The sequence below is a fragment of the Elephas maximus genome, chromosome 11 (assembly GCF_024166365.1).
Source record: "Elephas maximus indicus isolate mEleMax1 chromosome 11, mEleMax1 primary haplotype, whole genome shotgun sequence".
NCBI classification, from domain to species: domain Eukaryota; kingdom Metazoa; phylum Chordata; class Mammalia; order Proboscidea; family Elephantidae; genus Elephas; species Elephas maximus.
In genome coordinates this window covers 15,316,539-15,342,078 of record NC_064829.1, presented here as the reverse complement: position 1 = coordinate 15,342,078, position 25,540 = coordinate 15,316,539, and the positions used below count along the sequence as shown (strand labels likewise).

At 43.2% G+C, this 25,540-nt stretch overlaps 1 protein-coding gene across 3 annotated transcripts in view; it reads left to right on the top strand.

The window, feature by feature from the left end:
• The window catches only part of PTPRM (protein tyrosine phosphatase receptor type M), a 946,104-nt gene that overhangs the window by 863,676 nt on the left and 56,888 nt on the right, over positions 1–25,540 (top strand). For all 3 annotated transcript variants that reach the window (XM_049900161.1, XM_049900160.1, XM_049900159.1), the window contains one exon: positions 6,743–6,840. In XM_049900161.1, coding sequence (XP_049756118.1) covers positions 6,743–6,840 — 98 coding nt within the window. The remainder of the gene's footprint in view (positions 1–6,742; positions 6,841–25,540) is intronic.

The window sequence follows — 25,540 nt, the reverse complement described above, 5'->3', positions numbered from 1 at the left end:
CACGGCTGGCGGGGTCATGCAGCCTTACTGACATCCGGTTCACTTTAAGAGCAGTGGGAAAGCCTGCAGACAGCTTACTCAGGAAAGTGGCACGATCAGACTTTCAGTTTTCAGAGATCAGCTCTGGCTGAGGTGTCGGGAGGGGGTTGGAGGGAGACCCCTATGTGGATTCAGGAAGGCTTGTTAGGCTAACTCCAGGGAGAGGTAATGGTGGCTGGGACAGATGAGGATGGTGGGAGTGGACGTGGAGGGAAGGACTGTGAGCTCTGGAATTGCTCCCGAGTAGACACAGCTCAGGACAGAGTAGAGGTCGGGCGGCTGAAGGAGGTGACTCGGGGCTGACTGTGTCCGTGAAGTTGAATTTTATTCTGTGAACAGTGGGATGCCATTGAAGGTTTTAAGGTAGAGAAGTGACCTGACATAAAAACACTTTTAAAGAGGTAGTTTTTGTGTGTTTGACATGGGTTTTCTTCTGTTTTACTCTTGTTGGGATTATGATGGTTATACAGTACACACCAGGCAAGTAGAGCCCTTCTGAATTGCTTTTGATACCAATGGTGGCAGCAGGCTTGCTGGCTGTGTGGTCTTGGGCAATTTACATGACCTCTCTGTGCCTCAATCTCTACTCCGTAAAATGGAAAGAACGGTTGTACCTATTTCTTAGGATTGTTGTGTGCTTTCAATTTAACAAGATAGTACATTTAAAATACTTCAAATAGGACTTGGGAAATAGTGCTCAAATGAAGTTAGGTATCATTCCATTTATGATGGAATACCATGTTCTTATTTGGACTTCCTTTCTTCACTTGAAAAACCATGAATATGCCACTGTGAGCTTAAAGGACCTTGACTTCTCAGCAGCTCTAGTTAACACAGCAAACATACTGTATAGAAATTAGAATGTGCAAAGAGAGGGTATAAGTCATCTATCAAGGTTTTAAATTATAATTGTTCATATCTCTCGCTTCCCATGAACTAGAAAACCCATCTTACACAATGGAGTTCATCCTTGGATATTTCAGTTATGCTTTTCTTCATACTTTTAATTTATTTCATTGTGTTCTAGTTCTTTCTGCCTTTTTTTTTTCCTCTGGGGCGGGGCGGTGGTAAAATGACCCCTCTGCACATTTTCTTCTCAGCAGAGGTCTGCACATGCCAACCATTGTGAGGGAAATGGAACGTAAGACTGGCCTGATATTATCGAAACGTGTAGACCTTCTCTTTCACACGTTTTAGTCTCATGGGGAGACAACTGCTGAGAATAACCTTCTTGCCTATTGTGCAAACATCTGTAAACACACTGCCACAGCAATTACAGCGGCTCCCACCCAGCCAGAAACTGCAGAAATCAGATCCTGGGACTGTCGAGTACAGCTGCTTGTACCTGGAGGAATGGAGGTTTTTCAGAAGTCTTTTGCTTGATGTTGTGGATTCCTTGGTCTTGGGAGTTGAATTGCTTGTCCACTCTGAGGGCAATCTCACAAATGTCTTTATAGAACTTTCTCGGCATGAGGGCATTCACCACGCCAGCCTTCAGGATCCTGAGGTCACCTGCAGAAGCATGCGGACCTCCTGCAGCACACCTCCCAGCATTTCCACAGGGGCTGAGGACAACCGTCTGTAGACCTGTAGTTCACAATGGTGACAGCCACTCAGACCCCAGCAAGAGCTGCTAGAGTAGCTCTCGGTGACAATAAATGCTGTCCCTCCCCAGTCTCCAGCGTGCTTTTTGATTTTGGCAAGAGACGAGTGTCTCTGAGTAGTAATTTATTCAGATCTCAGGACTTTTTGCCAAAGATTAAAGAAAAGTATGATTGACAATTTTAAAAGCCTTATATCTGGATGCTGTGATGGTTAAGATTGTGAGTTAACTTAGCTGGGCCATGATTCTCAGTGGTTTGGCAGTTATGATGTAGTTTGGCAGTTATATAATGATGTACTCAGCACCATGATGAGCTCTGATATAATCACCTCCATGATAAGATCTGCTATGAGCAGCCAGTCAGTTGGAGGGGAGTTTCCTTGAAGATGTGTCCTGCATCCAGTATATATGAACTTTCTGCCAAAGGTCACTGGCTTTTGCTCCCTCTGGATCCTGTATCTGGGTCATCATCTGACCTCCAATTCTTGGGACTTGAGCCAGCAGCTTGCCATATTGCCTGCCATATTGCCTGCCAATCTTGGGATTCATCAGCCTGCACAGACCGTGAGCCAGCAGCCTGCTGTCTGACTTGCTGATGTTTTGTTCATCAGCCCCTGCAGCTATGTGAGTCAGGAGAAGCCTCCAGCCTGATGCCTAACCAACAGACTTGGGACTTTCCAGCTTCTACAACTGCATGAGCCATTTCCTTGACATACACACGTGTACACACACACACACACACACACACATGCTTTTCTTTTTCCATTCCCCCCACACCTCCAAAAATAAATAAATAAAATACAGGGTTTGAATGAACGTTCAAGAAAATATCTTGGTGGGCACTTCTGATTGCTAGCTGAGAATCTCCAGTGCCCACCCCCGAGCAGTTCTATTGTTGAACTCCCACAGAGGGCCAGCCAGGCAGAGAGCCACCTGATGTGGCAGAGGAAGAAAGCTTTCACATGGTGACCCTGCCCAGGGCACAGAGAAGGAGAGCCAAGGTGAGGAAGAACCCAGCCAAGCTGCTCCATGAGGGCATAGGTGCCTTTGCCTGCTTCACTTTTTTTCTCCCATTCTGGGATTATTTTAGAATCTCTTTGTGTTCAATTTCATTTTCAAATTTTAACACCAAACTGTTAAATTCTTCTGAATACCTGTACCTAATTTTAGTATTGAGAAGAACCTCACCCAACTAAATTCTATCCTAATCTTTTTTTTTTTTTTAAGTCCAACTCAAAGGGCAAGAAAACCATGAAGACTTATGTATATGTTATGTTATCCACCCAAGCGGCCACTCATCTTTATAAACACCTTTCATTTTAAAGATTACCCGAATTATGTACACATTAAAGAACTCTCATCAGTTTACCTGACACTGAGCCCTAATGGTGAGATGACCCAGCCATGTTCTGAGGTGGCATTCTGTGTGTGGGTTCCCTATAAATCAGACAGAATGGAATTCCATGACTCAAGAAGCTTGATTAGGACTAAACAGTAGACTTAAAACAAACAAGTCTTTGGTGGTGCGTAGTAACACATCTGTGAGATCATCCTGAGGGTGAGATCAGAAGGGCGGAACCGAATATCTTTGATGCAGTACCTCAGTGGTTCTCCTCCAGGAAAGACGCAGCCCTACCCCAGGCCAACTGAATTAGTCTCTTGACTGTGATATCAGAATCTTTGAAAAGCTCTGCAGTGATTTTAATACGCAGCCAGAGTTGAGAACCATTGCCTCCTTGGACAGTAGTTACTGGGAGGCTGGGGTTGCCCCTGGTTACCAGGGTGACAGAGTGAGGTAAATCTTGAGACAAGGCCTTGGGCCAGGGAAATACAGAGGAGTGGTCTCCTTGGTGGTTGAGCAGCAGTCCAATTCCAACACACTAAGGAGTAAACAATGTTCACTCTCATTCTGAAGAGACCCTTTCAAAAGATGCCCCCCTTTGGATGAATTGAAAAAAGAGTAAAGACAACGTGTTTTCAAGATTCTACAGATGATCTCAGAAATGTAAGTCGAGAGAGGGAATCATACAAATAATATTGCATGTCAATATTATTATTAAATATTAATTGTTGTTAGCCGCCATCAGGTCAGCCCCCAACTCATGGCAACCCCAGGCCTTACAGAGTAAAACTGCTCCATAGGGTTTTCTTAGCTGTAATTTTTAGGGAAGCAGATTGCCAGGCCATTTCTTCTACAAAACTGTTAGCTGAGTTCGACCTACCAACCTTTTTAGGTTAGCAGCCAATCGCACACTGTTTGTGCCACCCAGGGTCCTTATAATACCAATTAATATTAATAATGTTATAATATATATATTTCATATAAAAGAAAAACCAAACCTGTTGCCGTCGAGTCGATTCTGACTCATAGCAACCCTATAGAACAGAGTAGAACAGCCCCATAGAGTTTCCAAGGAGCGCCTGGCGGATCCGAACTGCCGACCCTTTGGTTAGTAGCCGTAGCACTTAACCACTATGCCACCAGGGTTTCCATATTTCATATAGCGAGTTAATAATAAATTACAATATTTACACACATGCATACAGACTTATCGATTCATTCGTTTATGGAGCCCCTGCCATGTGTCAGGTATTCCCTAAGGCAGGAACACAGGACAGCCATGCTCCGCTCCAAGGAGAACTTGAGATAAGTAATGGCAAGCGTGTTGAATACTAAGGAGGGGTAATTAAGGAGCACTTTGGAAGCAAGGCGCCCTGGTGCCACAGTGGTTACGAGCTCGGTTGCTAACCAGAAGGTTGGCACTTTGACTCTACCAGCTATCCCTTAGAAACTCTGTGAGGCAGTTCTACTCTGCCCTATAGGATCACTATGGGTCAGAACTGACTCATCGGCAATGGGATTTTTGGGTTGGAAGCAGAGAACAGGGGCCCTACTCTGGAATGTCTCTGGGAAAACTCATGCTGGGCATTGAGAGATGACTTTTCTTCCATAGGCCACACTGCCCATGACCCTGTGATTCACCTCTTCTAGCCATTGTCATCAGAAGGATATCTGTTTCAGAGCACAGGCCGGTGTATCTAGCAAAGGAAGCAGAAAGCGCCTGGGCCACCCCTCTGTTTCAGAGGTCATACTGGGAAAATTATCCGTTTGCACAAAAGTGCAAAAACTATCTGTCTGCACAAATTTTTTTTTCTTCTCCGTAAGTTACAAGCTGTTAAATACACAGTCAATATGCCTTTCTACAAGCGAGAAATGTAGTGATTGATGGAATCCAATGTTGACTCACTTCCTCTGTAGCCTTGGATTAAATGTTGCTTGAATCTTTAGCCTATATGTCAGGGGAAGGGCACACACATGCCAAAGTACGTGGGCTGAAATGGCTGGTGTGGCTTCATGGGTGGTGGCACACCTGGTCTCCTAAAGGGATTAGACGTGGCGACATCAGGAAATCAAGTCAGTTTCACTGGGAGGTGAGAGTGTAATAGAAGGCAGCAAAAGGGACATGATGACAGTGGAGAGATGGGAAAAGAGGCTTCCACGGTGACCTGAACCTCTTACCTGGGCGTCAACTCTGACTCATGGCGGTGCCCTGTGTGTCAGAGTAGAATTACACTCTGCAGGGTTTTCAGTGCTGATTTTTTAGAAGTAAATCAACAGGACTTTTCTTCTGAGGTACCTCTGTTCGGACTCAAACCTCCATCCTTTCAGTTAACAGCCGAGTATGTTAACTCTTTGCATCACCAAGGGACTCCTCGATAGTGAGGAAGGGCCTAATTGATAATGGGACAAGAGGATGGCAGGCAGTGAAAGGGGCCTCTCAGGTGCACCCGTATTGCTCAACAGCCAAGTCTCAGCACAGGGACAAAAGCATTAATAAATATCTTTAAATGCACCTTGTTTTTCATTCTAATACATTAGCTCCAGGATTCCTCAAAATAGTCCTGAGACCTGTAACTGTAACTAATATATAGATGAAGTAAGATGAAAACAGTAAAGTTTATGGTGGCTAACTTGCCCAAAAGTCACACACAGCCCAAATTTAACACGGCTAGTTAAATCCATTGCTGTCGAATCAATTCTGACTCAGAGCGACCCAATGGAACAGAGTTGAGCTACCCTATAGGGTTTCCAAGAAGTGGCTGGTACATTCAAACTGCCCACCTTTTGGGTTGCAGCCAAGCTCTTAACTACGCCACCGGGGTTCCAAGGCAGAGGCAAATCTCAAATTCAAATATTTGAATTCCAAATCCAGGAATCTGAAACATCAAGATACTATAGTACAGTTGTAGTCTCTGGTCCCAGCATGTGCCTTGAATGTTTGCATGATTGCTCATCTTTCGTGTAACTCTTCATGTCTCTGAAGTTGTGTTTCTGTCATCAGCTTGCATTTCTACTTGTCTTATATCGGTTTGTACTGCTACAGCCACGTGTGCACCGGCACAAAGAGGAAAGCCATTTTCAAGTCCAAGTTTCTATGCCTAGTAGTTCTGTAACACTGGCATTTTGTAATGCATATTTCCCATCTTTTTTCTTTTCCTTGTCCATAAGAAATAGCTTTTTAATACTGGGATCCCAAGAGCTAAGGAAGCAGATGCCTAATCATGTCCTGCCAGGAATCTTTATGTTCTGTGGGAGGAAGTACAGAACTCTTAACTTCTCTCTCACTTTAGAACGTCAAGCAAAAAAAAGGATTAATTTGACGGATAACAGAGAATAAGAAAAATATTAGAAACGAGAAAAGGCCATGTTTCCTGTAGAGGCTCATTTCATTCTCTGTACGGTTCCCCTGGATATCTGCCAGTTGTTAGCAAGAAGAGTAATGGTATCCATTTTTTTTAATTTCACTCTTGAGTATTATGGAGATAAATAGCTAAATGATGGAGAAATAACTTTCTTTCACAGTAGTAGTTTAAGAGCAGTAAAAACTCAAATGCAGATAGGTTTGATGGCATGAAAAAAATTCAACCAAGAATGAAAAATATGATTTCTCTATAGATGCTGTTTTAGAAAGAGTACCTTTTTGCATCTAGAGCTCTGCCCATCTATAAAAGTGAGAGAATTGTATGTGGGTATTTATAGATTTATTTGCAAGCCCCAGAAACTTTCCAGTTGAAAACTTACGACATATTTTGCTTCAGGACCAATGCAAGAGACCATCTATGATTTCTGGAGAATGGTGTGGTATGAAAATACTGCAAGCATAATTATGGTGACCAACCTTGTGGAAGTTGGAAGGGTAAGTCAGATTTACACGGTAAATTACCGTTTTCTTCATTGCTAGTTTGTAATATGAAGTAAGGCAGCAGCCAAGCTTTGAAGTATTATATGTACTCCATAAAACGTTATTACAGCTTCAAATTATCCGTCAACATGGGCTGAATTGCTTTCATTTGTAGCGATAGCAACAGACAGGAAAGGCACTCAAGATTTAAAAGCAGTTGTTATCTGGCTATATTGAGCACGCAAAAACACCTCTGCGCATGAATGCTTGCTGTGGGGTGTCAAAACTCACTGGGTGCTCCCTTGGATATGACTACATTCCTTAACTCAAGAAAGTTGATTCTAAAAACAGTGCGCATCACTGTATTCAATCATTAGAATTCCAGCATCTTCTCTTGCTTAGTTTTGACTTTCCTGTGCCTCAGTTTCCCAAGGTCCTATATTACTTGATCTGTATTACCTGCTTGTAAGTATTGTTTCCTCTCTAACCAGGAAACTCTCAAATTGTAATCTCAGTGGTAGCATGCTATAGGATTATTTCCAAAATGAACTTTAAAAAGAAGAAAATGCACAGGGTGCAATTGCTTTCCTTTATAGTAGGTCCAGTTTCATGCTTATGCTCAACTCAGCAGCAGAGCCCATTTCTTCTTCGACAAGTTGACACTGAGTGATTTACTCTCAGCAAAGCCAGCCTAGGAGTTAGACTAGAATTGAAATATTGAGGCAGAAACCATAAGGCATCTTCTCTTAAGGTTCTAGGAAAGTAACAAGAGACACAAACCAAAAAGGAAAGAGACCTTAAGAAGTGGAAGATGCTTCCAGTTCTGGCCAAATTGCTGACTAACCTGAAAACCCCCTCTACAAACACCTAGAAATTCTAGATAAAGCCTAAACATATATGTAAATATATACATTTTTTCTCAATGTTTACCTTAGCACTCATGAAAGTAAGGAAAACTACCAGAGACCAGAAACAAAGTAAGAACTAGAGACCAGAAAAAGAGTGGAGATTGCAACTGCCCTCAGGAGGCTCGGTGAGGGTGCTATACATCAGTCTCAGCGAGAGGATGGGGGCTGACAGTCTTGGGGATCTTGGATCTTGGCTTTAAAGCCCACCAAGTATAGGAATAAGGTTTTAGGCCTATGTGATGCTAAGAATGTGAACTGAGATTGCCACATAAAACCAGAACCGGCAAAGGGTAGACACTCAATGAAAGGGGGAAGAGATGAACACAGGGAAATGACAAGGAGCTTCATCTGTCTTCACTCAGGATCTGGGTGAAAACACAGTTCCACTCACTCGTGGTTCAAAGAAAACACAGTAATATAAATCAGAAAATATTTATAATTGCAGAACTGTGAATCATAAAGTGCTAAACTTTTAGAATGCAGCTAACGTGGTACCTAAAAGGAAATGCATGTTCTTAAATGTTTTATTGGAAAAGAAGGATGATTAGCTAAGCATCTGCACTAAGCCAGGGGCACAGTGGGCAGACCCCACCTTCACTGCTTCATGTGTTGTAAGGATCAGTATGAATTCAGTTCTCAAAGTATGGAAATGGATCCAGTGCTCACCTTCCCACTTCTCCATCCTTGTCACCAGCCACCCATTTGGCATAGTCCTTCAGCCCCAACCACCCACATCAGAGTCAGAGCTCACAGGATTGATGGACACCGTCTTTCAGCCCCAGCCACCCAGGGCTAGGTCAGGTCTCACACATTAGAAGGACGCCTTCTTTCAGACTGCCAAATAGGCAGGCACCAGCCCCTGCTGGCTCTCACTGCCTCTGTGGGTTTGCTAATTCAGTGGAACAACTAAATAGAATTCACAGAGAGTACACCATACTTACTACAGATTTATTACAACCAAAAAGGATACAAAGAGACACATAAGGTGAAGTCTGGGAGGGGTCACAGCACAGAGATTCCATGTCCCGAGAGACACTCTACCCTCCGCCATGCATGCTCACCAACTGGAAGCTTCGTCCTGGCCTCCGTGTTCGGGGCTCTTACTGCCTTCACCACACGGCATAATGGATTACACCATGCCTTGCGAGGGTGGTCAGCATCAGGCCCCAAAGTGGTCCCTCTTGGTCTGGTCAGCACTCATTCATTAGCTGCTGGTATTGGTCTAGCTTGGAAGAACCAAAAGCAAAGTCCAAATAGGTTTCTGCAAGATGACTCCATGCTTCAGAGCATTTAATTCAAGAAGACAGATTTTTAAAAAAGGAAATAATATAAGAGAATAAATTTATTAACTAGAAAGCAGTCTATAATAAGATCAACAAAATCAAAAGACGATTTTGTGAAAATACTAATAAAATAGACAAACCTCTGGCAATAGATCAGAAATTTTAAAAAAAGACTACAAACATTAGGAATAGTATAGATGTTTTTATCATAACAGAATAATATGGATAACAATAAATTTGAACATTTAGATACATTAGATAATTTTCTAGAAAAAATATTTTCTACAATTGACTCTAAAAGGAACTGAAAATCTGAATAGACAATAATTATTTAAAAATTGAATTATGACAACATCAAGCTGACCGATATATGCACTGTGAGAGTCTCAGGAGGAGAAAATAGAGAAAAAGAGGGAGAAAGAATATTAGAAGAAATAATGGCTGAATACTTCCCAAATTTGATGAAAGACATGAATGTACACATCCAAGAAGAAGTCCAAGTAGGATAACCCAAGAGATACACTGAGACATATTATAATCAAACTCTTAAAAACAAAGATGAAGAGAGAATCCTGAAAGCAGCAAAAGAGAAGTCACATACAAAGGTTCCTCAGTAAGATTAACGGCCAGTTTCTCCTCGGAAACCTTGGAGGCCAGAAGGAAGTGGGATGACATTTAAAGTGCTAAAAGAAAAGAACTGTCAACCGAGAATTCTGTATCCATCAAACCTGTCATTCAATAATGAGGGAGAAATTAAGACATTCCCAGATAAACAAAAGCTGAAGGAGTTTGTTATCGCCAGACCTGATCTACATAAAGAAATTTAAAAAATTAATTGATTTATGGTGAAAATTTGACCCATTAAAAAGCCCAAATGGATTTACAGGTATGTTATTGAATACTCAAGAAGGGACAACTCAGATTTTATAAAAGTTATCCTAAGAGAATAGAAAAAGAAAGACTGTTCCCCTATTTTAGGAGGCTAATACAACTTTGATATCAAAACCAGACAAGGAAAGTAGGAAAAGGGAAAATTATAGGCAGACAAATTGATAGGAAGAGATGAATAGAACAATGGATCAAAATGGAAAGTCCATTAGGCATATGGGAAGATATACAATTAGTGGGAATAGCATGAACTTTTCAGTCAACTGAGTTCAGACATTTGATTATCCATGTAGACCCAAAGGGAAAAAAAAAAATCCCTCCTTCATAAAACACTCAAAATGAATTACAGATAAAGACTCAAATATAGCAATATAAAATTTTTAAACTTTTAGGAGAAAATGTTTAGTTTTTTTTTTTTTTTTTGAGTCTATTTGAAAGATACCAAAAGCCCAACCCATTAAGAAAACAACTGACACGTGTGGCAATATTGAAATGTAAAATTTCTGTACAATAAAGAATATATAAGTAAAGTACCAAGACAGTGCAAAAGGCAAGGATGACCTAGCTAAAAAGCCAGCGCCTCCAGCTCCTCACTCCATGACGGGCCTGGCCACAGTGCTCTGAGCCTCTCTTGCAACAGATCTTTCACCTGCGAAGAGGGGCAATGAAAGTAGCTGTTTCATAAGGTTCTTGTAAAAATTACATGTCAGGCAGGGAGAGAAGTTACTGCCTCATGGCAAGGACTCAGTAAATACAGGTGTTAGTGTAACCCTTAAGTTTCCAACAAACCTAAGACCAAATGTGGCATATATAATTACCTTCCTTCCTTCCCCAAATCTACCTTCTTTTGCTATGAAAACAGTAAAGAGTGTTCAAACAAAGTGTCAACTCCTCCGGAGAACCAAAACCAAACCCATTGCTGTCGAGTCAATTCCGACTCATAGCAACCCTATAAGACAGAGTAGAGCTGCCCCATAGAGTTTCCAAGTATCACCTGGTGGATTCCAGCTGCCGACCTTTTGGTTAGCAGCCATAGCTCTTAACCAGTACGCCACCAGGGTTTCCTCTTAAAGGGAAGAGCCTGTCTTATTCATTGTTGAATTGTCATAGCACAGGACTTGGCAATCAGTGAATGCCGGGAAACTGAAGGATTGAGCAGACTTTCACCTGGGTAAAGGGACAATTAGCATATGCAGAGTTAACTACAAAAATGCCAGCTAAATGTTCCCTCTGTTTCCATTTACTTGTATTTCTTACTCTGAAATGTATGCTCAATTCTGAATCCTTCATTCATTTTATAGTATTTGTTGAATACCTACATATGATGGTGAGAAAGAAGCACCTAGAGACTGCCCTCATGATGTTTTCCTTACACAGTAACTGGATTCTTTAAAACTTAATCAATTCAAATTTCAAATATTTGTATGGGAGCTCACTTAAAAAGATCCTAAGATAAATTATTTTGAAAAGTAAATAATTGTTAAAATAAGAACTACTGGGGTTTTTTTGTTGTTGTTTTGTTTTTTTAAGTAAAGGCACATATTTTTTGTTTGTTTAATTGAAATTCCAAAGTACTCTATATCCAGACTCAATGTCTCAGGAGGTTAAACTATCCCCCTGTGGTAAAGCCTGGTTCCACAGGACAGCATTGTCTGGCTAAAATGTGAAAAGAAAATTGCGCTGTGAACTTACCACCGTAACAAGGAATCATACTCTGAAGTCCCTCTCCCAGGGCCCATTTTGCAGGGAGCCAAATTCTGTGACGAGCTACCTGGCTTTGAAAAAATAAAAGCCACAAAGGGCAGGTAGTTGTGGTTGCTATTTCTTCCATCAGCACCCAGACCTGTCCCAGAGGGATGGTTCCTGGTCATGTTTATGGTGTCCACTGTTGTGACAACTGTAGAAATCCAGCTAATGGTGTGTAGCTGAAAGGGAGGATAACTTCCAAAAATGAAGTCCATAGGCTTAAAAATGACTCCATAGTTTCAGGTCTGTTAACCATCTTTAAAAAAAAAAGCACTTCCAATTTCTTACCAGGTTGATGGGGACATGGGCAAGCACCTAAAAGGCGTCTCGTTGCCACCAGCCCGAGGCTGGTCTGTCTTCAATTAGTAATGGATTTAATGGCATCTCTCCCTGAAATGTCTGAGCTGATTTAGGAGTTTTGACAGGAGGTCAGGAGCCCTCTGGGAAAAGGTGCTAACCTGGTCCCAGGCTGCTTCCCATTGTTAATCCTGCTTCTGTGTTTGGAGATGACTGCCCCATTTTCCATGTTTAAAAACAACAACAAACCACCCCAGAAATCAAAATGACATGGGTTGTGAGGGCAGCGGCTACCCAGTTACCGTGAGGGCTGCACGCCGTGGGCTCTGCATGAATAAGGCATGAGCAGTGTGTGTTTATGTCCAGGGCTGTGCTGTGAGTCATTAAGTCTGAGCAGGAGGCTGCTTCTCTCCCATTTTTGCCCTGAAGCACTCTGCATTAGGCGGCTGTAATTTCTGGAGCCGGAGCCACTGGGGCCTTGCCTGTCGCAGCACCTGGTGCAGAAGACAGATGCTGCGTTTCCCTCCAGCGGGGTCCCCGGTACATCTGCGAGGACCTGTCATTATCTAAGACTGTCTTGTCACACCGGGCAGCCCCTTTCAGCTCGTGTGCTCTGGGAGGGGATGCTTGTCAGTTTCCCTGGCACCTGCAGACAGCTGCACACCTGGCATTTAAATGGCACTGGAATGTGTTGTGATTGTTTTCCCTCTTTAATGAACCCACCTGAGGGATATTTCGCTTTTTATTCAGGAGCCTGTTTCCCAGGCTTCCACGTTCACCATTTGTGTGGTGTCGTTACATTCATCCATCCGCCGGCAGTCTTATAACCAAGTCCGCAGGACTCCCAAAGGAGGTTTTTGCACTGGTAATTTAAGCTAATGATTTCTAAACATATTTAGTCAGTTTTATGAAGACCTCATTAGAATGTGACTGTTTATTAAAAATCCAAATGAGGTCTCAGAGTCATTTAGGAAAATTGTTAAGATGCCATGAATAGTTCTGATAACAGGTGATGGAATGTTTTGGAGCTCAGAGAAGTAGGGACCAAAAATGTTAATGTCTCTCAACAGAGAGGATGGTAGCAGCCACTCAAACGGATTTTGCAAAGAGCATGATCAACTCAGAGTTTCTCTAGCATTCCTTTCACTACATCTGTCACTAACAAAGTAATGGAAGAAGAAAATGTAAGATGAACACGACTTCAGAATTTACTTTCTAATTCACATCAAGGATAGCATATTATGATTCCAAGTGCCACTGTCACAACAAAGAGCATCCGCTTTTCTACAATAGCCAGTAGATCTGGGATCGATGGAAGAAGCCAGGGAGAGGTATGGTAGCCGGTTTATAAAATGTGGGCATATTGCTTCCTAACAGGAGTAACTTAGGTAACGCCTACCTATACAAAATAATGTATTGTTGCATTGTGTAACAGATGCCCTCAAGTTCCTTACCTGGCCTGCTCTGAATACCCGCCACAGGAGAAAAGGCCTGAGTCTGGGTTTTTAAAGGGAATGATTCAGTAAAAAGACGTGAGGCACATCATCTCCTTAGGAGGGACCATCAGCCCTCTTCCTTCTGCGTCATTACACACCAGTGCCGTGGAGGGCTTGGTGTGCAGAGTATGGTGTGCGGTTAGGGGCTCTCCCTGCAGTTTATGCAGACCATAAAAGATATTCAGTCTGTCCTTTAATTTATAGACCTTCTTTTGAAACTAACTTAATCTAACTACAGCAAACTACAATTGAGAAGAGAACATATTCTTCTTAAAAGGTGTCAGAAGTGTTTATCAAAATCCACTGGTTTAGTCAGTCTTACCATCCAACCACATTTCCTTCTGTCCGACAATCAACAGGACCCATCTGCACTGTGCAGCCTACAGTAGGAAAGGAGTCCTTCGCGAACACATGGCTCACCGTGAAGAACTCCTACAAGCACTTGACAAAGATATCTGCAAATCCACAGTGTGTGCAGCCTTGGCAAGAACCACAGGGTAGCAAGTGGCAGTACGGTGACACGCACACCCCATGTTCCGTGTAACTGCAGACCTGATGTTTGCATCTAGCATGCGGTGTCCTTTTGCACAGAAATAGTTATTTTATCTAAAATAGAGTCTCATCGCTTAATGTGGATCAATCCAACTTGGAGAGCAAATCTATTTAGTTGAAAGGTAAACTGTGGTACAAAGGAAATGCAAAAACAGGAGTATAACTGTAAAACAAATTCATTTTCCTAGGAAACACTTCATTGACTGCTAAATGGAGGTTGATTTTGAAAAATGGGAGACAAAAATAAAGCAAATGCTCTCAGAATAAACTAGGGAGAAAACCACACATTTCACTTTATTCTTCAGTCTTACTGAAGGCGTATTAAGCATTTTAAACTAGATTCTAAATTCTGCATTTTATAGCTTACAGAAATGAGATGTCTTGTTTATAATTTCATATCAGCAATGCTAACCCTAGCCTCTGTAAGCTTTATTCTGATAGAGTTCATATCCACACACACGCATATATGCATATATATATATATATATACATACATATATATACACACACACACATATATATATGCATACATATTTTTTGTTGTTGTTAGGTGCCATTGAGTCAGTTCCGACTCATGATGACCCTGTGTACAACAGAATAAAATACTGCCTGGTCCTACTCCATCCTCACAATCGTTGCTATGCTTGAGCCCATCATTGCAGCCACTGTATCAGTGTATCTCCTTGAGGGCCTTCCTGTCTTTTGCTGACCCTCTACTTTACCAAGCATGATGTCCTTCTCCAGGATCTGGTCCCTCCCGATGACATGTTCAAAGTACAAGAGACGAAGTCTCGCCATCCTCACTTCTAAGGAGCATTCTGGCTCTACTTATTCTATGACAGATTTGTTTATTCTTATGGCAGTGCATGGTATATTCAATATTCTTTGCCAACATGGTGATTAAAAGGCATCAGTTCTTCTTCGAACTTCCTTATTCATTGTCCACTTTTGCATGCATATGATATGATTGAAAATACTATGGCTTGGGTCAGGCACTCCTTAGACCTCAAAGTGACATCTTTGCTTTTTAACACTTTAAAGAGATCTTTTGCAGCAGATTTGCCCAATGCAATATGTTGTTTGATTCTTGACCAATGCTTCCATGGGTGTTCACTGTGGATCCAAATAATATGTATATAAATACAAAGAAAACCCTGGTGGCATAGTGGTTAAATGCCAAGGCTACTAACCAAAAGGTTGGCAGTTTGAACCCACCAGGCGCCCCTTGGAAACCCTATGGGACAGTTCCACTCTGTCCTATAGGGTTTCTATGAGTCGGAATCGACTCAATGGCAATGGGTTTTATATATATACAAAGGAGTCCTGGTTGCGTAGTGGTTAAAGTGCTCCACTGCTAACCAGCGGTTCAAAACCACCAGCAGCTCTGCAGGTGAAAGATGTGGCAGTCTGTTTCCAAAGAGCTTTACAGCCTTGGAAACCCTGTGGGGTTGCTATGAGTTGGAATCGACTCGATGACAGCAGGTTTATATATATACATATAAGTGTGTGTGTATATATATGTGTATGGGTATATATGGATATATGTGTGTGTACATGTGTACATACAAAAAAATTTAAGGGTAACCATTTCCCTCCCTCCCATTTGCTTACATGGCTAACCAGACCAGGTCTCCCTCACAATGTCCACATTGTGACAAAAGGTAACTGACAAAAGGTCCTTCCCAAATGTATGTCTATTTCATACACATACACTCCCCTGCTCACACATCCCTACCTCAGTTTCAGAAACGCTCTTTGCCTTGTTGGGAACAGCAAATTGCTGTTTGCTCTAAGTACAGACCCTGACTCTTTATTTCTGAACTCTGTGTGAGTTGTCACAATGAATTAATAAATTCCTGTGGGAAGACAGATCAGTCTCCTGTCTTTTGCATTCACACCTCCTCCTTCTCTGCAGTCAGGGAGCCTTGGTGGCACTGTCACTGTTGGAAGCCTTAGCCCCTCCTGCCTTTGTTCACCTGCCTGGTTGAGTCTTCTCCTTGGTACATATGCAACAAGTTAACACGCAGGTATTAGGTGACCTCTCAACCTGCTTAGGTGAAGATCAGAAAATGGAAGACAGGACCCCTGCCCTCCAGACATTCAGAATACAGTTACAGAGGTCCTGCGAAGGACTGATGGAGCAAACACCTTCAGCTGCCATTCTGTTCTCCCTACTGTGGGCAAAGGCCGGTTTATTTTTTCTGTAAACCCCCAAAGGCCAGACACACAGAAGGTGTTCAGTAACTGCTTTTGTAGAGGTGGAGGAATAATTACAAAGGAACATGTAAGCTAGTACAAAATAACTTACTAATACCGGGGAAATTTCCATGTATGCTCTCCTTTCTGTGATTTTCCCCCCATTGTGAGGACAGAGTTTACAGTCCTGTGTGTGCATATAATGTGTTCGTTGCAGGTGTGAGTAACGTTGCCTACAGCTCTGTTTGTTATGACAAAAATATGTAGCCTACCTGATTAACCCTTTTGTACTAAGTTCTTGTCAATTCAGCCTAGTCCATTATGTCTCTTTCATAAAAAGCAATTGTCATTGTACTCAAATATGAATGAATTATAAATTAGGCTTTGGAGACAATTCTACACACGCTGTCAGCCCTCCAACACTTCAGTAGCAGCCATATCTAATATGGCCACAGTGACAGGATACTACCGCATCAAAGCACATCTGCAGGTCTGAATGAAAAGTGCTTCCCAGCACAAGCTTTCCTGCTCCCCAGGTAACCGGGAGCCCTGTGCACATCAGCTCATTAGCATTCTCCAGCCAGCCCAGGAAGATGACTGTGCCTCTGTGCCTGCTTGTCCTGGTTACCATCGTCAAGACCTGTCACTTGCCTTCAGCCAGGCTGCTTCACCAGAGTTGGCTGGCCCTGGAAAATCCTATCTCATCTTTTTTCCATGCCTCCTCTACATTCTTGGTTTTCTGATCCAGGCTTGGATCCCTTGTTGTCTCACTCTCTCACCTCTAACGTCATCTCCTGCCAGTCCCTTTGGGATGCATGTAGGTGTCTATAAAGCACTTAAGAGGGTCTGCAATCTGTTGCAGACGGACAGGTGGACCTTGGGACAGATCTTTATAGACTGCAGGCTTTTCCAGCACACCCCCAATCAACAGCCGTCCTGGCCAGGCCGGGAGCATCTGTGGTTTCCTGGCAGTGTAATTGGATGCAATATGGGACAGTCTCAAAGCTGTGATAGCTCTCCCCCTCTGTTCTGCTCACATGAGCACTTGAAAGTCAGCTTTTTCCCATTTTGCACACTACAGGTATATTCTGTGCTTGAATAATTTGTTGGAAAGCAGTACACTATGTCCTTTTTTGACAGCAGAATTCTTTTTTCTCTTCTCTGCTTTCCAAATCTGCTAACTTCATCTTCTGAGCTCTTGCTCTGCCATCCCTGAAGACTTAGGGTTATCTGGCTAAGTGCATTATGTAAGTAGATGCTGGGGGCCTCCCAGGAGAATAGGACCAAAGAGACAAGATAATCCAGTGAAAGGTTTTATAGTCTTTATACAATTTCCTTCAGATTAACAAAGTGGCAAGACATCAGCATCTCCACTTTAATTTCATTAATTAAAGAAATAAATAAGGAAGAATCTAATTGAACAGACTCACAGACAGTTAGCATTCACTGCTGCAGAGCTATTTCTCTGAAACTGGCTGCCATATGTTTAAGACCAGAATGGGACAATAGCTTATGGCTTTAGCAACTGCCACATTTCTCTGGGACCAGGTTTTTAGCAATGAGAAGAGGGAACAGGTCTGAATACTTCTCTGGTGTAAAATCCAATCAAATAACCTCCCTTATACCTGGCAAGAAGTCTCTAGTAAATTGCTTTCTTGTGCCCGAATTACAAATTTGTAAACCTCAGGATCAAGGAATATGCATTTGGGTAACATTCTTTGAAGACTGTGGGGATGCTACATGGTTGCAAAGGTGGACGACTGTAGAGCCAATAGTGAGCACTGGAAATGGTGACAAGCTGGGGATTCCACTGGATTACTGGCTGGAGTTACTAGAAAGCAGCACACTCTGAAGTGGAAAAGCTGAAGGAAATACTGCCTGCCGAAGGGAATATGGAAAATAAGAGGGAAATAGGCATCTCAGAATCCGACATTGTTTTGGTTTACATTTTTTACCTTCAGATGTCTCCACGGAAACAGAAACAAAAACATTATCACTTAAGTTTCTAGATGGACAGAGAATTCTTTGTTCTAGAAAAAGATAGCAGACACCTCATCTCACCAAGAACAGATTCTTTTCTAATGGTGTAGGGTAGAGAATACCAAATCCACAGTGAATTTGTAGGAGTTTTAATCCATTCAGCTGGTTGAATCACAAGCTTCATATCCTTAGGACTATTTATATGATGTCAAGAATTAGGCAGGTCACTATTTTCTTCCAGCAAGGTGCCCTGGAAGAGCATTGGTTAAGTGCTCTGCTGCTAACCAAAAGGTCTGCAGTTCAAACCCACCAGCCTCTCCATGGGAGAAAGATGTGGCAAATATCCACTTCTGTAAAGAATACAGCCTTGGGAGCCCTATGGAGCAGTCACTCTGTCCTATAGGTATGCTATGAGTTGGAATCGGCTTGACGGCAACGAATGGGTTTGGTTTTGGGTTTACGTTCTTCCAAGTCTTTTACTCCATTTAGCAATTTCTAATGATGATCTCAGGAGGAGGGCAATATAGCAGGTGAAGATATTAAGACACAAGGAGGCATGTTCGATCAATTTCAGACTGCAAACACTGATAAAAATCTTCAGTGTCTTCATCTTTTGCATTAGTGGTTGATGTATAAATTTGAATAACAGTCATATTAACTGGTCTTCCTTGTAGGCATATGGATATTGTCCTATCGCTGACAGCACTGTACTTCAGGATAGATCTTGAAATGTTAAATTTGATCATGAGTGCAATACCATTCATCTTCAATTTGTCACTCCCAGCACAGTAGACTATACGATTGTCCAATTCAAAATGGCCAACACCAGTCCATTTCAGCTCACAATGCCTAGGATATCGATGTTAATGTGTTCAGTTTCATTTTTGACAACTTCCAATTTTGCTAGATTCCTACTTCATACATTCCAGGTTTCGATTATTAATGGATGTTCACAGCTTTTTATTCTCATTTTGAGTCGTGCCACATCAGCAAATGAAGGTCCCAAAAGCTTTACTCCATCCACATCATTAAGGTCGACTCTACTTTGAGGAGGCTGCTCTTCCTCATTTGCCTTTTGAGTGCCTCCAACCTGGGGGGATCTCCTTCCAGCATTATGTCATACAGTGTCCTGCTGTTATTCATAAGGTTTTCCCTGGCTAATTCTTTTCAGAAGTAGACTGCTGGGTCCTTCTTCCTAGTCTATCTTAGTCTAGAACCTCAACTGAAACTGTCCTCCGTGGGTGACCCTGCTGGTATCTGAATACTGGTGGCGTAGCTTCCAGCATTACAGCAACACACAAGCCTGCACAGTATGACAAACTGACAAATGGTGGCTATCCACATGGACCTCGTCAGATGGAATACACAAGAATGAAATCGACTACACCTGTGGAAAGAGACGGTGGAAAAGCTCAATATCATCAGTCAGAATGAGGCCAGGGGCCAACTGTGGAACAGACTATCAATTGCTCATATGCAAGTTCAAGTTGAAACTAAAGAAAATTAGAGCAAGTCCACAACAGCCAAAGTACAACCTCGAGTATATCCCACCTCAATTTAGAGACCATCTCAAGGATAGATTTGACACATTGAACGCTAATGACCGAAGACCAGATGAGTTGTGGAATGACATCAAGGACGTCATACATGAAAAAAGCAAGAGGCCATTGAAAAGACAGGAAAGAAGAAAAGACCAAGATGGATGTCAGAGAAGACTCTGAAACTTGCTTTTGAACTTAAAGCAGCTAAAGCGAAAGGAAGAAACGATGAAGTAAAAGAACCTAACAGAAGATTTCAAAGGGTGGCTCAAGAAGACAAAGTATTATAATGACATGTGCAAAGAGATGGAGATAGAAAATCAAAAGGAAGGAACACAGCGCTTCTCAACCTGAAAGAACCGGAGAAAAAATTCAAGCCTCGAGTTGCAGTAGTGAAGGATTCTATGGGGAAAATATTAAACGATGCAGGAAGCATCCCAAGAAGATGGAAGGAATATACCAAAAAGAATTAGTCGACGTTCAACCATTTCAAGAGGTAGCATATGATCAGGAACTAATGGTGCTGAGGGAGGAAATCCAAGCTGCACTGAAGGCATTAGCGAAGAACAAGGCTCCAGGAATTGACAGAATATCAACTGAGATGTTTCAACGAATGGATGCAACGCTGGAAGTGCTCGCTTATCTATGCCAAGAAATTTGGAAGACAACTACCCGGCCAACTGACTGGAAGAGATTCATATTTATGCCTATTCCCAAGAAAGGTGATCCAACCAAATGCAGAAATTATCAAACAATACCATTAATATCACATGCAAGCAAAATTTTGCTGAAGATCATTCAAAAGTGGCTGCAGCAGTATATCGACAGGAAGCTTCCAGAAATTCAAGCTGGATTCAGAAGAGAACATGGAACCAGGGATATCATTGCTGATGTTAGATGGATCCTGGCTGAATGCAGAGAACACTAGAAGGATGTTTACTTGCGTTTTATTGACTATGCAAAGGCATTCAACTGTGTGGATCATAACAAATGATGGATAACATTGCGAAGAATGGGAATTCCAGAACACTTAATTGTGCTCATGAGGAACCTGTACATAGATCAAGAGGCAGTTGTTCAGACGGAACAAGGGGATACTGAGTGGTTTAAAGTCAGGAAAGGTGTGCATCAGGGTTGTATCCTTTCATCATACCTATTCAGTCTGTATGCTGAGCAGATAATCCAAGAAGCTGGACTATATGAAGAAGAACAGGGCATCGGGATTGGAGCAAGACTGATTAACAACCTGCAATATGCAGATGACACAACCTTGCTTGCTGAAAGCAAAGAGGACTTGAAGCACTTACTGATGAAGATCAAAGACCACAGCCTTGAGTATGGATTACACCTCAACAGAAGGAAAACAAAAATCCTCACAACTTGACCAATAAGCTACATCGTGATAAGCGGAGAAAAGATTGAAGTTGTCAAGGATTTCATTTTACTTGGATCCACAATCAACAGCCATGGAAGCAGCAGTCAAGAAATCAAAAGACACTTTGCTTTGGGCAAATCTGCTGCAAAGGACCTCTTTAAAGTGCTGAAAAGCAAAGATGTCACCTTGAAGACTAAGGTGCGCCTGACCCAAGGCATGGTATTTTCATTCACATCATATGCATGTGAAAGCTGACAATGAATGAGGAAGACCAAAGAAGAATTGATGCCTTTGAGCTGTGGCGTTGGTGAGGAATACTGAATATACCATGGACTGCCAAAAGAGTGAACAAATCTGTCTTGGAGGAAGTACAACCAGAATGCTCCTTGGAAACAAGGATGGCGAGACTGCATCTTACATACTTTGGACATCCCAGGACTTTGGATGAGTCCCTGGAGAAGGACACCATGCTTGGTAAAGTAGAGGGTCAGCGGAAAAGAGGAAGACCCTCAACGAGGTGGACTGACACAGTGGCTGCAACAATGGGCTCAAGCATAACAATGATTGTGAGCGTGGGCCAGGACCTGGGAGTGTTAAATTCAGTCATATATAGGGTCGCTATGAGCCAGAATCAACTCCACAACACCTAACAACAACAATGTGGTCTAGTGTCCTCCATTGCAAATAAGGAAACTGAGGACCAGAAGGGTTCTGTGACTTGCAGAAGGTCAATAGATCTAAAACCCTATAAACTGTGAAATCCTGCATCGCATCAGTCTGCTTTTCACATGATACATGTGAAGACTCCCAGTGAGGTAAAACACGGAATTTTTAGATCAGCTATCCCTCTAAGAACGTCCCGCTGGGGTACCTCTGAACCCCTGTGTATATTCTAATAATGTTGTCTCTTCTCAGCAGAGTTCTGAAAGTCTTATTTCAGAATAATATTTAGAGTATGTGACACACGCTTCTTACTGTCTTCACTGTGGCAAATGTCCCTCCTTTGGCAGGACAACTTAAATTTGGGGAATAGCTAAAAGTCAAAGCCTAAACCATTGAATAAGGTGGAGAATAAGTAGTCTTGATAAAGATGTTCGGGTGCAGTTAGAGCAATGATGCTTTCTGATCCATCCAGTAACGGTGAGAGAAAAGTAACAAGACAGATTTCTCGTGTGGTTTATAAGGTGATGCTTAAAATTCCACAGGAGGTGTCAGGCCACACGTTTCTTTATAGTTGATGAAAACGAGTGTTGTGGATATGGGTGTGAACTTTGTGCTTATGAAATATTGTATGCTCAATCTTTATTTAAGTAATCCTACCAATTCACAGGTGCAACTAGTAAATGAGGTAGGAAACCAGAAGCTCGGGGTGGGGGCAGTTTGCACAGGAGCCTAAAGGCGTGAGAGGATTTACTCACTGTATGATGGGATTTTCCCAAACCCAAACAATCCAGTTGTGAATTTAGTGCCAATTTTGAAATAATCTTCAAGGGTATTGCCTAAGGGAAGACCCAGGGTCAACAGAAGCAAGTCTGGAAGGGAGGAGACCTATTATAAGCCAGGTATTTTTGCAAAGCCTTTGCATATATTATCTCATTTAGTCTTCCCTAAGAAGTCAGCAATGCTCTGCCATATTATGGATGAGAAAACTGACGTGCAGGGGGTGTAAGTCATTTGCTGGGACATCACAAGTTAGCAAGAAAAAGGCAAATGCATGTCCATTTTACACACTGAGACCAAAGCAATGCGCGTGTTCAGGATGCTTAAATGAGTGACTGTTTATATTTCTGTGAGAGCTCTGTGCAAGCTGTTTTTTTGGAGACAATAAATCTGTTCTCTTGGAAACTTAGCTGGCAGTTGCTCTTGGCTGGGGCTCCTTTTGGTAACTGTGCTTGGGTAGCAATGTTTTTGCTATCCAAAGCTGTACTCGGCTGGCCCTGAACAAACTATTATTAGAACTGGAGTCACTCACTCTTTGGATGTCTCTTTTCAGAAAACCTCTTGACAAATCAACATTATATCAAAATTATAACAGCATTCTTTTTTTTTTTCCCTCCTTCTTCCTGTTAAAGTTGTTTATTAGATCACACCATGGCACCCCCAACTTAAAAGCTAACCATTTTGATCCTTCTTAGCCATGGGCTTCTCAGGGTAGCAAGTCCTTGCACCCGTGCACAATGCACGTAAGCAGACCTCACACTCCGCCCCACCCCAGGTCCCTTCCAGGTGATATAGGAGGCACTAGCATAAACGTAACAGCTTGTGTTCAGGGGCAAAGTGATTGGCAGTTCTTCCTGCCTCCCTCCACCTTCCATCCCAACCCCCCACCCCAAAAAAGGCAAGATAGCTAAGCTAGTTCCAAGGCTTCCTACTTGGTATCCGTTCCTGAAGCCAGACCTCCCGGGGACTGAAGAAACCACATGGGTCTGGAGTGTCATCCTTCCAGGGAGCACACGTCTCCCTCCCACCGTCTGGCTTAACTCAAGCAAGGCATCCGCCCTCACTGAGCCTGCTTTTCAATTCTTGATTGTCAAGCACCAAGAAGTGGAAGGAATGGAGATGGTGGAAACCCCCTGTCTGTGATGGCTGTCTTCTCTCAGGCAAATCATAGCCCCACTTAGCTACTGAGCAAGGCCGTGGCCATGGGAACACAATGCATCCATGCTTTGTGTTCAAAGTATTAAAGGCTCAGTGTTGGAAGTTGTAAATGGGGCCTTGAAAATGCGTACTTGGAAACTGGACATCTCTGTGATTCCTCACAGCTTTACTTGTTTTGCTTCTCCTCCCCCCGGCCCCCCCCCCCCCGCCCCGAACAGCCCCTATTTCCTAATTTCTGGGGGATGCTAATGAAACCACACTAATGGAGGATGGACTGCCACCCTCTGTCTCTCAAGTCTTCTTAGTACCTGGAATGAGGTGTTTTAGAGAGGAGCCAAGGAAGCCCCAGCGTCTCCTCCACCACCATGAGCCACCCACGTGTCAGCGCTCAGCCCAGCCCTCCTCCTCCTCCCCAGGCTCTCAGTCAGCTCGTTGCTCCCGAATTCCTGTCAACAGCAATAGTCCCAATCACAAATCATCACTTAAGAATACACATTTCTATTTTTTGAGTATTTGTGATAATCTAGGCCCTGAGCCAAGTGTTTAGTTGCATTATTTCACTTAATCCTGTGGTTCCCAAACTCATCCACACTTTGGAATCATGTGGGGAGCTCCAAAAAAAAAAGACTGATGTCTCTCTCACCCCCAGAAATTATGAGTGAATTAGCCTGGAGTAGGGCCTGGGCTTTGGAATTTGTTGACACCTCCCACCCCAAATGATTCCAATGTACAGACAAGTTTGGGACCCACTGGCTTAACCTTAGGACGCTACCAGAGGAACCCTAATCTTCCTCTTTACAGGTGAAGAACCTCACCTGAGCAGCGGGATTAACTTGGCCAAGTTCGCACCAGCATTATACAAGGGGGACCACACTCTAGCCCCAGATTCTGAGTCCAAAGCCTTTGCAGCAGAGTTGTGTTGTCCAAACCCTCACTGCTGGACGTGTGCTCCCCAGACCAGCAGCGGTAGCACCACCTGGGAGCTTGCTCTAAATGCAGATTCTTGGGCGCCACCCCAGACCTGTGAACCCAGCTCTAAGACCAGCACCAGCACTCTGCTTTAAGAGGCCCTCCAGGTGCTTCCAGGTGCTGCTGATGCCTGCTGCAGTTTGAGAACCACTGCCTAGAGATGTCCACCTCACCTGTAGGTGACAGTAATGTGCTGCCAGTCCGGGGGCCGCACCTCCAACTCCCCTCCTCGGCTCCTCTGACGGTGATCTGCATGGAGGTCATCGGGCGCTGGTTACAAATGGCCCATCTCAAGGATTTTTGTTCAGGAAGTGAGAAACCTTGGAGTTAAACTGCTTTCTGTATTGCTTCGAGACTGTGGATTTTGCAGCTAACAACTGTAACCCCTTTGGAGGCAGGAACCATATCGGTTCCCGCAGCCCTTGGCAGGGTAATGCGCGGGCAGCTGTGCTCAGTAAGCGTTTCCGTGATTGATGGCCCGACTGAGCCAGCGCGGGCACCGAGGTAATCGAACGGTGCTCACAGGCGCCTCTGTCTGGGCTGGAGGCGGTGGCCATACACCCTCAGGAGCGCGCAGGAGGCACCACCCTGGCTCAAGATCAGAGCCGGCGACGCGCCTGGCTCCATGGATTCCCGGCTCAAACAGTCGCCTCAGAATCGGTGGTTTTAACATCTCTGTATTATGGCCTTTGCAAACCCTGGTGGCTTGGTGGTTAAGTGCTACGGCTGCTAACCAAGAGGTCGGCAGTTCAAATCCGCCAGGCCCTCCTTGGAAACTCTATGGAGCAGTTCTACTCTGTCCTGTAAGGTCGCTATGAGTCTGAATCGACTCTTCAGCAGTGGGTTTGGGGTTTATTATGGCCTTACAGGCAAAGAGGTGACTGCAGGC